General features: G+C 39.3%; 1 protein-coding gene across 1 annotated transcript in view; it reads right to left on the minus strand.

Moving 5' to 3' along the window:
• VWA8 (von Willebrand factor A domain containing 8) overlaps positions 1-15,139 on the minus strand; it is a 264,570-nt gene that overhangs the window by 95,509 nt on the left and 153,922 nt on the right. The window contains 4 exon segments of the mRNA XM_054013957.1: positions 3,235-3,386; positions 10,603-10,808; positions 12,870-12,989; positions 14,377-14,512. Of these exon segments, the coding sequence (XP_053869932.1) occupies positions 3,235-3,386; positions 10,603-10,808; positions 12,870-12,989; positions 14,377-14,512 (614 nt within the window).

The following is a 15,139-nucleotide window of genomic DNA, read 5'->3' on the forward strand; positions in this document are numbered from 1 at the left end:
CCATCTTGCTCTGTCAATCTGTTTCCTCACTTCCCCAGGTGGGTATTGTAGTTTTACGAATGCTTGATAAAGATCTTGTAGGTGTTTGTCTCTGTCTGAGGGGTTGGAGCAAATTCGGTTGTATCTTAGGGCTTGGCTGTAGACAATGGATCGTGTGATGTGTCTTGGATGGAAGCTGGAGGCATGTAGGTACGTATAGCGGTCAGTAGGTTTCCAGTATAGGGTGGTGTTTATGTGACCATCAATTATTTGTACTGTAGTGTCCAGGAAGTGGATCTCTTGTGTGGACTGGTCCAGGCTGAGGTTGATGGTGGGGTGGAAATTGTTGAAGTCCAGGTGGAATTCTTCAAGGGCCTCCTTTCCGTGGGTCCATATGATGAAGATGTCATCAATATAGCGCAAGTAGAGGAGGGGCATTAGGGGACGAGAGCTGAGGAAGCGTTGTTCTAAGTCAGCCATAAAAATGTTGGCATACTGTGGGGCCATGCGAGTACCCATAGCAGTGCCACTGACTTGAAGGTATAAGTTGTCCCCAAATCTGAAGTGGTTGTGGGTGAGGACAAAGTCACAAAGCTCAGCCACCAGGCTTGCTGTGGCCTCATCAGGGATACTGTTCCTGACAGCTTGTAGTCCATCCTCATGTGGAATATTGGTATAAAGTGCTTCTACATCCATGGTGGCCAGGATGGTGTTTTCAGGAAGAACATCAATGCATTGTAGTTTCCTTAGGAAGTCGGTGGTGTCTCGAAGATAGCTGGGAGTGCTGGTAGCATAGGGTCTGAGGAGAGAGTCCAAATAGCCAGATAATCCTGCTGTCAGAGTGCCAATGCCTGAGATGATGGGGCGTCCAGGGTTTCCGGGTTTATGGATCTTGGGTAGCAGATAGAATACCCCTGGTCGGGGTTCTGCGGGTGTGTCCACGTAGATTTGTTCCCGTACTGTAGCTGGGAGTTTCTTGAGCAGATGGTGTAGTTTCTTTTGGTATTCCTCAGTGGGATCAGAGGATAGTGGCCTGTAGAATGTGGTCTTGGAGAGCCTCCAGCTTCCATCTTCCATCCAAGGCATCTTCCATCCACATGCCTCCAGCTTCCACTCCAGTGAGTGGCTGGCTCACTACAGAAGCAGCTTTTCCTCTCCTGGAATTGACACCTCCTCATCTATTATCGGGAGTGGACTACATCCACCCTGATTGAATTGGCCCTGTCAACACTGGTTCTCCACTTGTGAAGTAACTCCCTGCTCTCCATGTGTCAGTATATAATGCCTGCATCTGTAACTTTCACTCTATGCATCCGAAGAAGTGAGGTTTTTACTCACGAAAGCTTATGCCCAAATAAATCTGTTAGTCTTTAAGGTGCCACCAGACTCCTTGTTGTTTTTGTAGATACAGACTAACACGGCTACCCCCTGATACATATTCCACTCTGGTTCAGTGGTAGATTATCCAAAAGACATCTACAAGCAGGAATTATTTAAAGTGGTATGGAACAAATACAAAGATTCACCTCTGCTAAATATGAAAAGCTCAGTATATTAAAATAAAATAAAATAAAATAAAATATTCACAAACTGTTGTATCAGATATATTAACATATGCAGTAGAATTCCTGTACCAGTGAAGCAATGCATCAACAGGTTTCAGAGTGGTAGCCGTGTTAGTTAGTATCAGCAAAAACAACGAGGAGTCCTTGTGGCACCTTAGAGACTAACAAATTTATTTGGGCATAAGCTTTCGTGGGCTAAAACCCACTTCATCAGATGCATGGAGTGAAAAATACAGTAAGCAGTGTGTATATATACAGCATATGAAAAGATGGGAGTTGCCTTACCAAGTGTGTTTGGGGGGGGGGGGGGGGGTCAGTGCTTAATTGAATTGGCCTCGTTAGCATAAAGCCAATAAAAACAATTGGCCTCGTAAGACCATAGCCAATAAAAATAAACCGTACATTTATTTTTCTAAAATCCTTATTTAAATTAAATAAAATGCCAACTTATCAAATATAAACTATCATTCTAACTCAGACCCACTTTATAGTCCTTCAAACGGAATTCAGCAACTGATTTTTAGCATGTAAATTATGGAGATTGTGAAACCAGTTTTAGGGGTATATTGTCATCTTGATGCATATGGTAGTTACTCAGGCATTGAGTTCCTCAGACACGTGATTCCTCAGACATCCAGAGGAAAAATTATGCCATAGTCATTAGACTGCCTGTCTTCTTCAAAACATCTATGTAGGTTGCTAGGCATGATTATAGTGGTGCTCCTGCAGGAGAAATCTACACACTGACAACTGATAAAGACATTTTGTCAGTGGTGTCAATTCAGCTGCTTCTAAGCAAACATAAAAGTAGTATAATCCTATGTAAAACTGAATTTTCCATAACCCATCCTTCGCTTTATTATAAAAGGGAAATATTTGTTTCTCCATAAACAGTTACTTGACTGGTTTAATGGTTTGTTTTTTTCTGAGATTCCTTAAAAGATATATTAGATTTTTCAAAACATCTCAGAGGAAGTTTAAAAAAATAAAAATAAAAATGTATGTAATTATGTTTATTTATCAAATAACGTATTATCAGACGGAAGAAAACGACAGGCATCCATGTGAAGTGCAAAGTATGAGCTAAATCAGCTGTGATTTTACAATTTAGGTTTTTATTTTAAAAATGGCTATTTTTTTTTTCTGATCTCTCAAATAGTACATAGTATAACAAGTTCAATGGCCATGATTATTAAACAATAATGGGGATCTGGATATAAGCAAATTTTAAAATCCTTCTTGTTGCCTGCCTAAGTGCTCTGACATGCTATGATGATGTATTTTTATAGAGCTAAGGATTAAGGACCATTTCTTGCTCCCATTGAAGACAAAGGGATTTGTTTTGCTTCTGAGTTTAATGGCAAATAGGAAAAGATCTGTAGTAATTCAATAAAAAAAAACACAGACGGAGAAAGAAACAAATATTTCCCTTTATTTGTTTGTATCTGTTTTTCATACTATTAACATTTACATGGACATTAAATAGAGATGAAAAATTAGTAATTTATAACTACTAAATTTATTGGTAAAAATATAACTGTCCATTATTGCAGAAAATAAAACTTCAACCATAAGAGTATTTAGCTTCAAGTATCCCAGGTTGTTGTTAATCAATTAGCAGCAAAATAAAAGAAAGAGAAAAATGGCTGACACAGATAAGTGTTCTTAATATACATTAGGTTAGCCTTACTCCTTGGCCAGCTGTATACTGGTAGGTTTTGCTCCAATCGGTATCCCATGTTTGTGCAAAGTGCTGATCAAAGTGTCACGCATTTCATTGTTGTAGGAGTCAAAGTCAAACACATTTCGAACCACATTTGCAAGTCCTTCAGTTGGAAATTTCTGCACAGAAACAAAACCCCAACATGTATCATATTACACACATCTAAGTTATTGCATGTAGTAAAATATTTTATATTGTAGTTAGTCTGTATTGTTAAACTGCTAAAGCTAGTTGAGAGAGAAATGTTATGCTTATTTGTCATGAAGCAATAAAACAAATGGTATATTTATTTCTTGGAAAGACAACTTCTGTTTAAATTAAACAAAACAAAACATCTGATTCCTACATCTAAATACTGAGCTCTAGTAGTCATCTTCATAGAGTTGCTAGATAGAATACAACAGAAACAACTAACAAAAATTGCAGAACTAACAATATGCATGCTAAACTTCACTGCCCTATTGCTTTGCTTTTTGTTGCATCTCTCATGCTTTCTTTATATATTATCTATTTAGATTGTATGATCTTTGAAGCAGGGACCTATCTTCTTACATGTTTGTAAAATGCTTAGAGAACTATTGGAAACTTATAAAGTACATACTTTAAAAAATAAAAGAATTAATAATAAAGTTAATTTAGGGTGGGAGTTGCAAAAGTTTTCAGTGCTGGCCTATTACAGCTCCCACTGAAATTGGTGGAACTGAGGCATGTCAGCATTGAACACTTTTTGAAAATCCCATTGTTGGCTATTCTGGGTGCTGTCTCTCTAGGGGTCCCAGCTTTCTCCTAAGTGGTCCCTTTCAATCTGACCAGTCCATGAATTCTTAACTTAAACCGGGCTTGCAGTTTTCTTTTGTCTCCTTATCAGTTCCTTAGAGGCAGCCTGGCATGGGGCTGTTGCCCCCTCTGCTATCCCAGGCCTTTCTGCCTCCCTTTTCCCTCTCTGTTCTCCCTCCTTTATAGCTGGGCCTGTTTTCTTTATCGGTCACAGATTCAGGCGCATCCTTCACAACTGGCAATTCTGGCAGCTGGGCAGGGGTGCGAGCAGCCTGATAGCCTGTCAGCAGGGACGACTCCTCTCCCTTTTGTCTATGCTCAGTATGGGGTTTGTAAACCCCATCTCACCCATCCTTAAGTGACCATGGCCCCATTCCTACAAACATGTATGCACATGTTTAACCTTACCACCATTGTGAGACTACTCATAGTAGTCAAGTTAAACACATGCATAAGTGTTTTCAAGGACAAAAAATTCCCAAGGGGCATATTGTGAACCCATCAGTCTTATTTGGTAGCAATTACCCGCGTAAGAGTCCCAATTGTGCAAGTAACCGCAGACCAGTGGAATAAGGGGTTCACAGTCTGGCCCCAAATGACTGCCATAGCCACATTACTAGTGCAGATCATATTTTAGTAACTGTAGAAATCTGGGAGATAATTTTAAAACAAATATTTAAACAAATATTTTAAAAAGATTCAAACTAAGTATGTACAAATATTAGAATAACCCCCCACACCAAAAATTCTCATTACTGTTTTGGTCAGTCGTCCCAATCATCATCTTACTCAAAATCCAGGCATTCAATGCTTTCCCATGCTTCCTGAAATGTCCAGTTTCTAAAATAACATGTACATTATGCATACAATATCTAAACCCAACTATATATTATGGTAGATGAGGATGTCGTTAGTAGCAGAGGTATCGGTAGCTGTATATCATTTCATTCTTTGGGCTTTTCTACCTGGTGATCTAGTGCGTGGCAAGCCACGGTGTGAAAATACAGCACACTGGCACGGTACAAGCTAACCGACTGTGTGGACCCTGCTATTGTATGCTAAAAGTTCCATAGCGCACTTTGACATACTCCTGTCTGAAACAGTGGTACATCAAAGCACACGATGGAATTTTTACTGAATGGTAGCAGGGTCCACATGATTAGTCAGTGCATGAAAAGCTAGTGCACTCTACATTCACACCCTGGCTTGCTTGCTGCACACTAAATCGCTGTATCGACAAGCCCTTTCATGTGTGTACCACAGAATACTACAGCACTCATATATATAATACACCTCTACCCCGATATAACGCTGTCCTCGGGAGCCAAAAAATCTTATCGCATTATAGGTGAAACCACGTTATATCAAACTTGCTTTGATCCGCCAGAGTGTGCAGCCCAGCCCCCCCGGAGCACTGCTTTACTGCATTATATTCGAATTCATGTTATATCGGGTCACATTATATCGGGGGAGAGGTGTACATACACAGGAATACGTCCTACAAATTTTGCATATCTGGAGTCTATAGAAAAGGTTGCATTATTACTTAGCTAATTATTTGTTTAGCAAAATATGTAATTGTGGGATTGTACAAGTCATTCTCTAGCTGCCCCCAACGCATTTAATGTGGCTATTCCTTACTGAATGAAATATAAAAAAGTCCTCTGATAAATGTTCTAAGTTAAGTTGGTTGCAACATTTTAGATAGAATCCCTGTTGAAAAAGTTAATTGACATTTCTGAACTACTAAATTCCTTTCTACAAATAAGACTTATAGCACTAAATAATTTCACTATCCTGGAATCAAAATAAATATATTGCACAGAAAATAATCAATGCATTTATCATGATGTATATCAGGCAGATCCACTGCACACACTATCCAAAATTAAAAGCACAAATATCTATTTATATTGTTACTACTTAGCACATAAAACCATCCTGCCTGCAACAAAATTATACTTGGACAACTTCTATATTCTGCAAGATATATTTAATAGATACTGTAGGAAATAGAACTTATCAGTACTTGTATATACTGTAAATGTAACTGAAAAACATGGTGTAATATATCTTGAACTTTAGAATTTCTGCAAAAGTAAAGCAAATTATCATGTAATTAACAGTACAGAGAGTGAGTATATTTTGAATAATAAAAAAGTAATAATGATGAATAGTTATGGTTATATAGCGTTTCTTAGTAATAACTCACATTCTTCCCCTCTATTACGAAGTGTAACCAACAAGCTTTCACCAATTTAATTAGTAACTTTCAGTACTTTAATACGCTAGAGGATAATGATTAGCCTCACTTGCTCTACATTTATCGTTTCATGTAGCTTACAGAGGAAACTGCAAAAGCTTTAATAAAATTGACTCAAATGTTATCCAACCACCCAATAGTCTCTTTATCCTCTTTTGAACTATTTTGTTTCTTCTGACATACATCCCTCACGTCACTGAAACTGATATCTCTATGCTTCCTGTACCAATATTATATTATATGAACTTTATTTCTTTAGAGGCAGATGATCATCACTTTCACAAAAACTGTTCTGAACTAGAGAACTTGTTAATAGGTTCGTCACTTAACTACATTTTTAAAAATTGAGCTCTATTGTTTCAAAAGGTACAAATTCAGCAATTTTTTAATATCTGGCTAGAAAACTGTTTATCAAAAAATGGAACTGACAGTTTACTTGAAGTACAAAATTTGTCTGTCTTTAAAAATCATTTACTTGATATTGATTTTTAAAACCAGATTAGCAGACAAAATATTGATTCCCCATCAGTACATCCAGTTCTCATTCACTGAGTCTTTCCATTATAAGTAACACTTCTATGAGTGTCTTGGAGTACTTTAATATTTTACTCCTAGATTTCTGGTTATTTTTGAAAACAATAACAGTTTTTGCTTTTAGCAGCTTCACACTGGATATATTTTATGCTTAAAGTCATTACATAGTATGGCTGAAAAAAAAAAAAAGTACTTTATGTGAATCTAAGCTTATGTGAAATGTGAATACAGGTACTACTGCAATCTACTTTAAACTACTCCCATGGCCATTCCCAAAAATAAAGAAGATTAGATGGATTTTCTGTTCACGTCAGCATATACATTCCATGTAGCTTGACATCTTCCCAAATATTTAGCTAAAACTACTTTTTTGAAGAAACAGCAAGCACAGTAGCAACCTATTAACACTGTATTCTATTATTCAATCTAAAACATTTTACTGAAATGATTTTCTCAGCATGAGTTTTCTCAGAGATGCTGAACTGTTATTGGAACACATCTTAACAGTTTTCCTCAATTCTGCAATCCCTGGATTATGACTGGCTGTGGGTGACTTATTTTCATAATCTCTATGGGTTTATGTCTCAATAATGACAGAGTATGCATATCACTGTACTTTGATTGGCTGACAGTCAGAATGCAGAGATTTGAATAATCACTTGTACTATTACTTCTGATTCATACACTCAAAATTTTCAGGTTTTCTGCCAAAAACAAAGATATTGCCTTAGCTTCTAACCTGGGGTGGGCAAACTACGGTGAGTGTCCTGCCTGGCCCCTGAGCTCTTGTCCCGGGAGGCTCCTCCCCGGCCCTCCCCTGCCGTCTCCCCGCCCCTCGCAGCCTCAGCTTGCTCGCCCTGCTGCCTGTGCAGTGCTCTGGGCGGCGGGGCTGTGAGCGCCTGCGGCAGCGCAGCTGCAGAGCCCGGCCTGACCCGGTGCTCTGTGCTCCGTGGTGGCGGTGGCGACGTGGTCCGGCTCCAGCCGGGCAGCACAGCTGTAGCACCGCCAGCCATCGGTGCTCCGGGCAGTGTGGTAAGGGGACATGGAGCGGGGGGGCAGGCCAGGGGGTTGGAGAGAGGGCAGGGGAGTTCGGGGTGGTGGTCAGGGGGCGGGGCTGTGGTTAGGGGTTGGGGCAGTCGGGGGGAGGAATAGGGGGTTAAATGGGGGCAGGGATCCCCGGGGGGCAGTCAGGAAGGAGGGGGGGATTGGATGGGGCGGCAGGGGGCAGTCAGGGGAAGAGGTTCCAGGGGCAGTCAGGGGACAGGGAGAAGGGGTGGATGGATGGGACAGAGGTCCGGGGGGGGGGGGGGGGCTGTCAGTAATGAGAGGAGGAGTTGGATGGGGCGGCAGGAATCCGGGGGCGGTCAGGGGACAGGGAGCGGGGGTGTGTGGATGGGGCAGGGGGCATCAGGGAACAGGAGTTGGGTGGGGCAGGAGTCCCGGGGGAGGGAGGGGCGCGGCAGATAGGAGGTGGGAGCCCGGCCATGACCCCCTCCCCTAACCGGCCCTCCACACAATTTCTGAAATCCGATGAGGCCCTCAGGCCAAAAACCTTGACCCTGTTCTAACCCCTTTCTGCAGAAGCAAAAAAATTCCAAAATTACATGAAAGAAAACAAAAACATGAGTACAAAGAAAGTGAGGCTGTGTAACTGCTGTAAAGGAAATTGTTTAACCATATGACTAAATTACCTCTTTCCTTCCTACAGGCCACCATTGTTCATTGACTCATTTCCCTCCTTCCTTTCCTCCTCACCCTTCCCTCCCTGAAGGCTGGCAAGGTCCTTACTCCAGAATAACTATTATATTTTTGTTTACACTAATTGTTTACATTAGGTTAATCCCACCCCCTTCTTTACTGGTCAGTTTTGAAACACAATTTACTGTAACCTGCCGGCCCTCTGCTAAGCAGTAGCAGATGTCAGCGCCTTGGAGATCGGTTTGCATTGAAGGAGAACTCAGTGATGCAATCTGCATATTTACTCAGTGCAGCTTGTTTATTTACACTACATACATTAGTCTTTCTACCAAAGCGGGCACAAAAGGCACACAGGCATCTTTCGGAAATCTCAGCCCACACACCAATACCCTGTTCCCAGAAAGTAACTCTGACTTTAGTCACTAATTGACTTCAGTGAGGGAAACTGAGGAAGAGAACCAACTCTCATACTGTTTGCCACAGCTTTCCCCAAACAACCTCTATCAGAAAACTAACAAAGCAGTGTTTTTTCAAATATTGTACACTTCTTGTGGACTACGAAAAATAACTTATAAGGTGGTGTAACATCGTCATTTGGGGACATCTGACATTACAACATATATTCTAATTACAGATTATTTAGGGGGTGTGGCATTAGGAAGAACCAAAAAGGTAGTTTTAATTCTAAACAAATCTGCCTTTCAGCAGTTTGGCAGTTTTTTCTCTTTCATTTAAATCTGATTATTTGTTTTAGTTTATTAATATTATTAACATAATACTCATTTCTGTTAATCTGATAAATCACTATGACCTGGCCAATAAAGTATTCCCCTTTCTTATTTGGTGGGAACACCTCAGCTTTCAGACCTGTAGCTCATTTAGCCCAAGATAGTTATTACTTCATAAACATTCAAATGATCAGTGTTGTTATGCTGTATTGATATTAAGGTAGCACCCAAAGCACATCTGCATTCAAGAACTATTGTCTTAGGCACAACTAAAACTGCAGAATGACAAAGTCCCTGCTCCAGAAATCTAGAATTATTAGGAATAAGAGTCATTGTAATTAAAAAAAAAAACGATACTATTTCTCAGTCATACCATCTTAGTGTCACGCACACAAATTTGACACCCCTCCCCCTCTGAACCCACCACCATGCAGCCCCATTGTGCTGTATGAACATACAGGTAGCAATGGTACTTTTGTCAAAGAACTTACAATAAGAGATATTATATTAAAATAATTATTACAACAATATTTGTAAGAAATATAAATTTAACACTGTAAGATCTTAAATCTAAGAAATAGCACTATAATAATTAAATTACCTACATCACAGATTATAAATAGTAGAAAATACAAACATTCCGTATTCAAATAAGCAGCAAATATTCTTCAAGTTATAAAGCTATTCTTCTATTAGCACAAATCAAAATCTAACTTTAACCTTTTAACTTTATTATTTAATCAGAATTCAGGATATTGCACTTTGACTGTGTGAGGCAATCAAGGTACATGAGCAACTATTTGCCAAGGACATATTCATGTACAATTTTGACAATACAATATGATTTTTGATCTATTATTCTTAAGCAACAGTGTTCAATTTCCCATAAAGGCAATGTAAATCAAAAACGAAACAGCAGGCAAAAGTGTAAATTATTAAGTTATGTTATTCTTATAAAAGCGCAGGGAATTCTATCAGAAAGACCAATATCAAAATGCATAATAGGTTCACTTTCTCTCTCACACACACAAAGAACATAATGAAAGATAAAAATGTACTGTATGCATTGTACACACTTATGAATAAATGTTCACAAAGATCTAATTACCAACATACATATAAGACCCCTGTCACTGTGCTATCTGAGCACCTAGATATTGTTACCCTTTCTAAAAGCAGTTATTCGACAAATCCTTCCATCCACAAATTTGATTTATTACTTATTTTAAAAAAAATCTTTATCTACAACACTTGAAGGTTTTTCAAAGAGTATATTGCATTACTGTTCATTTAATTTATTGCATTCTTTTGAATTCAAGATAATGCATATTGTACCTGTAAATGTTTTACTATATTTACAACTTCTCTGGTTGAATAAGGATAGTTAATAATTCCTTGGTCAGCCAAGCTCCTCAGTTCTCCAAAAGCAGCCACCAGTTTCTGAAGGATTGGCTCAGGAACATCTGGTCCATACTGTCTAAGCATAGCCAGTTCCGACTGTGGTTTGGGATTATCAACTGCATGGCAGCTAAAAATGTCCCCTAAAATAAAAAAAAATATATAGCATGCATTTAAGCCTTAATAAAAAGACAGTGTACTAATAATACTTAGATCTTAGTATCCATCTAGTATAGTTGAAAAACCCTGAAAGCCTTCAGAAAGTACTAAGGACCAACCCATTGAAAAATCAGGCCACTTGAAGTCATCTCATGCTGGTCACACAAAAACCAGGCATCCAAAAATCACTAGTCACCTCTGAAAATACAAAATTCTTAAGTCACTCTTCCTGAATAAAGAGACTGAAGGCTGAAATAGAAATGCCTGAAGGCAAGGTTGCCCCCCCCCCCAAAAAAAAGGATGAAACAGGAACCTCTGACCCGTCACTGTAGTTCCCTGGAAAGGAGAACTTCTCCATGAAGTCCTGCTCTAAGCACTCTGCAGATAAGTGCTGTCTCCACAAATGCCTGTTTAGACCAGAGGAGGTAGCTTTGCAAAACTTGTCCACTACCACCTCCTCTCAGTCAAGGAGGTGGACCGGACAGTAAATTTCAGTACACAGATAATTTCTGAAGGCCTATGGAAACCAAACCTGATCCATTTGGCCATTGCATAACTGAACATCTGAAAGTCTTCCCTTGAACTCTTGAAGAGAACAGGAAAAAGGGGGATTTATTTTTCTGCTTCTATCTAACTGCACCTTGAACATGCTTCTGAAGTCAAAGAGACAAGGTGTTTTCCATTCCTGGTTCAGAACTGGGAAAATCATAAGGGAAGTGTATCTTGCCTAGGTGTAAAGGGGGCAAAATGTTAGCAAAAACTAGGACATGTATAAAGGACCAACTTGTTACTATGAAGAACCAATACACACAGTTGTGGGAAAGTATGGAGAGCTTTACCACTGTCTTGGCTAAGGAGATCAATAGCCAGAAACCAACTTCAAGAAGAAGCAGCACAAATTGTCTGACCGAAGAAGTGTCACAGGGTGTCTGGCCCCTGGAAATGAAGGAAGTTCAGCTCCCCTGTGCTAGAACAGATGCTCCCAGTTGGACCAATTATGAGAGTGGAGCACCCCAGGGCTATAATGAGCCAGGCTCTCAGTATGGAAGGGGGATTGCTCAGGGAGCAGGAGCAGGCACAGGCAGTGGGAACCTATTGAAGGGAAAAAAGAGCCTCCAAGAAGAAAGCCTTAGGAGGTGCTCTGTTAAAGGAGTACAGGAGAATCCTGCCATAGGCCTTGTAGCAGGAGAGACTGAAAGACAAAGGGGAATGCCTCCAGGAAGTTGCAGTTCTTGAGCACACCATGAGCTGTTTTGTTCTTTTTGCTTATATTTGGAAAATAAAAGTGTCGATTCTTCGTGGGCTGGGGACACAATACAGTCTTACAGGATGCTTGAACAGAAGATCACAAAACCTGAGGAGGATCACTTTTATTACTCACTCAAGGCATCAGGGAGCTAAATGAATAGTGGAGAAAGATCAATTCTTTCAGGAGTGCTCTGATTCAAACCTAAGAGGCTTAGAGCATCTGGATGTAGGGTCATTACTAGGCCCTGCTGAAGATGACCTTGACATGAAAGCAGAGGGGTTTTGACCCCTGGAAATAGCATTAAAAGGTAGAACTAAGCTTTGGCTAGTCTGGGGCAATTATGACTAAAAACAGTTTTCTTTAGGAGTCTCCATGTGAGCAGGAGGAGAGAAAATATTTAACCATGGGAAAGTTCTATGGAATAGTAAAGACATCCTGGGCCAGTATTGCTGGGTGAATTTCACTGAGAACAGGTCTACAACACGGACACCCCATTAGGGCTGCAAAACATTTGCGCTTGAAGACCACTTTCCCGGAAGGGCCTTGGATTACCCTTGCCCACAGGACCTATGTAGAACTTACTGTTTTGCTGAACAGATGTCCATCCCAAACAGGGTCATGTGTGAGGCAATGAGCGTCCTGCCTTGGACCCGGAAGTAACAGATTTAGGGATCCTCTCCCCACCCTTCCTCTCACCATGAGATCAAGTAAAAGAAAGAAAGCTAATGTTCTCCCACACACAATACCATTAAATATACCTGATTTACAGGGCTCCCATTTAATACAAATCACTTACCTAGTGTGCCAAAAAAATCATTTCCCAAAAAGGGAAATCCGGGTCTATTTGCTAGAACTACCATTCTAAAATCAGGATGAATTACTATTACATTTTCTCTCCCATTTACATTAGCAGGATCTGGAAAACAGATTGTTAGAAATGTTTTAGTTTTTGCCATTTATGAGCCAAACAATAGAAATCTGTACATCTTCAAAAAAACACCAAAGTCTTTATCAGCATGTTGCTCCACTATGAGAGCTCTAGGCACTATAATTATTTTGTTTCATAAACCTAGAGGAATAATCGTTCCAAGCTCAACGATGCATTGAAAATCTCAGGACCAGAACAACTTGTGCCTTCAGTAAAACTTGATAAGGTTGATAGCACAAGATATATCCATAAGAAACCCCTTGTAGAGATTTCTAGACGTTGCCCTGTGTGAGGCAAGGAAAGAGATCTGGGGCTTGCCCTCCTACAAAAAACGCTGTCCACAAACTTGAAGACCCCTGGGAATCTGTGAGAAGCCAGAGCCACGTGTGCAGAGAATGTGCAAACTGGCTCAGGCTGGGCTTCTCCACCTGCTCCCTGGAAGTATATCTTCATTGGTACCACAGGGAAACTTCTCACAATAACACAACCAGGATATTAATTTAAAAAACTAGATCCTATTTCTTTTAAATGACACCCTAGAGATTTGTGGTCACCTAGCATAATTCTAGTATTATATCACTTGAATACTGAATAATTACTTCATTCACATTTAAATTTGTGCTCCTAATCTGTTTAAAAGAAAAACACCACCTCTATTTTCATCACACATATAGCATTGTATTGACTAACAGTGAAGATGCACTTCAAGCACAGCTCTGCTCTGAAAAGTAACTGTAAAAATTCCAATGTTTCAGTTTTTTCCTCCAATGATTTCCACTTGATGAAATTCCAATGATGGAATTTTCTCAGCTTACAAGTAAAACAGCAACAACAACAAAAAACACACAAAGATTTTTGCTAACTGCCAGCCCTGAAAAAATTCAACTTGGGATCCAAGACCTAAGATACGGATCTGGCAGGCCAAAATACGTTCTGAGGAATAGGACTGCACAGATGTAACCAAGAGCACAATTTGGTCAAATGCATCCTTATTACTGGAAGTGATGAAGACAGAGCTCAACTTGATTTTTGAATCCCCAGCCGAGAGGGTTGCCAGTTAGTAAAAAACCCCTTTTTCCCATGGAAAATAACTTTTCCATGACAATAATAACTGAAACACTAACGTGGTGTCTCATGGACATGTTTACAGAGTCTCTCTGCAGAGGAGTACCATACTTAAAACTCTAATTGCTAATGTTTGCACAGCAAACATTTTTTCGACCATTAGACTCTTTTGTAGTTATGGCTTAACATACTCCTGTTCTTCTTTTTGCGGATACAGACTAACACGGCTGTTACTCTGAGGCTTAACAAATGAAATTGCTGCAATATGGCAACATACTATGTTTTACCGTGGACTATAAAAGCAACTTACTGGCAACAAGGCGCCTTCCATCCGACAGAACCATTTCTCCACTTTCCACAAGAGTTTTTAAAATACAGGTAACATTTGTAGGTGCTTTGTCTGCTTCATCGATAACCAGAATATGCCCCAACTTGACTGATTTCACCTAGAAGACAGAAGAAATGAACTGTCATATATATAATTTATTATACACATACACACACACACTGCAATATTGCTTTCTCAGTTTCTTCTAGTAACATTTTGCATTTACCCTCTATAAGTTAATATAGAAAAACAGACAGTAAGTGATTACTAATATAATATTAAAGCATTAATAAATTGTTGCTTAAAAAACTGATGAAAGAAATGGACACTGTTAATACCAAATATGTTTGTTTTCAGTAGGGCTGTCAATTAATCATAGTTAACTCATGCGATTAACTCAAAAAATTAATCGCTACTAAAAAAATTAATCATGATTAATTGCAGATTTAATTGCAATGTTAAACAATAACAGAATACCAACTGAAATTTATTATAAATATTGTGGATGTTTTTCGACATTTTCAAATATATTGATTTCAATTATAAACAGACTACAAAGTGTACAGTGCTCACTTTGTTGTTTTATTTTTATTACAAATATTTGCACTGTAAAAAGGTAAACAAAAGAAATAATATTTTTCAATTCACCTCATGCAAGTACAGTAGTGCAATCGCTTTATTGTGAAAGTGCAACTTACAAATGTAGATTTTTTTTGCTACATAACTGCATTCAAAACAAAACAAT

Source organism: Malaclemys terrapin, chromosome 1, assembly GCF_027887155.1.
Source record: "Malaclemys terrapin pileata isolate rMalTer1 chromosome 1, rMalTer1.hap1, whole genome shotgun sequence".
Taxonomy (NCBI): domain Eukaryota; kingdom Metazoa; phylum Chordata; order Testudines; family Emydidae; genus Malaclemys; species Malaclemys terrapin.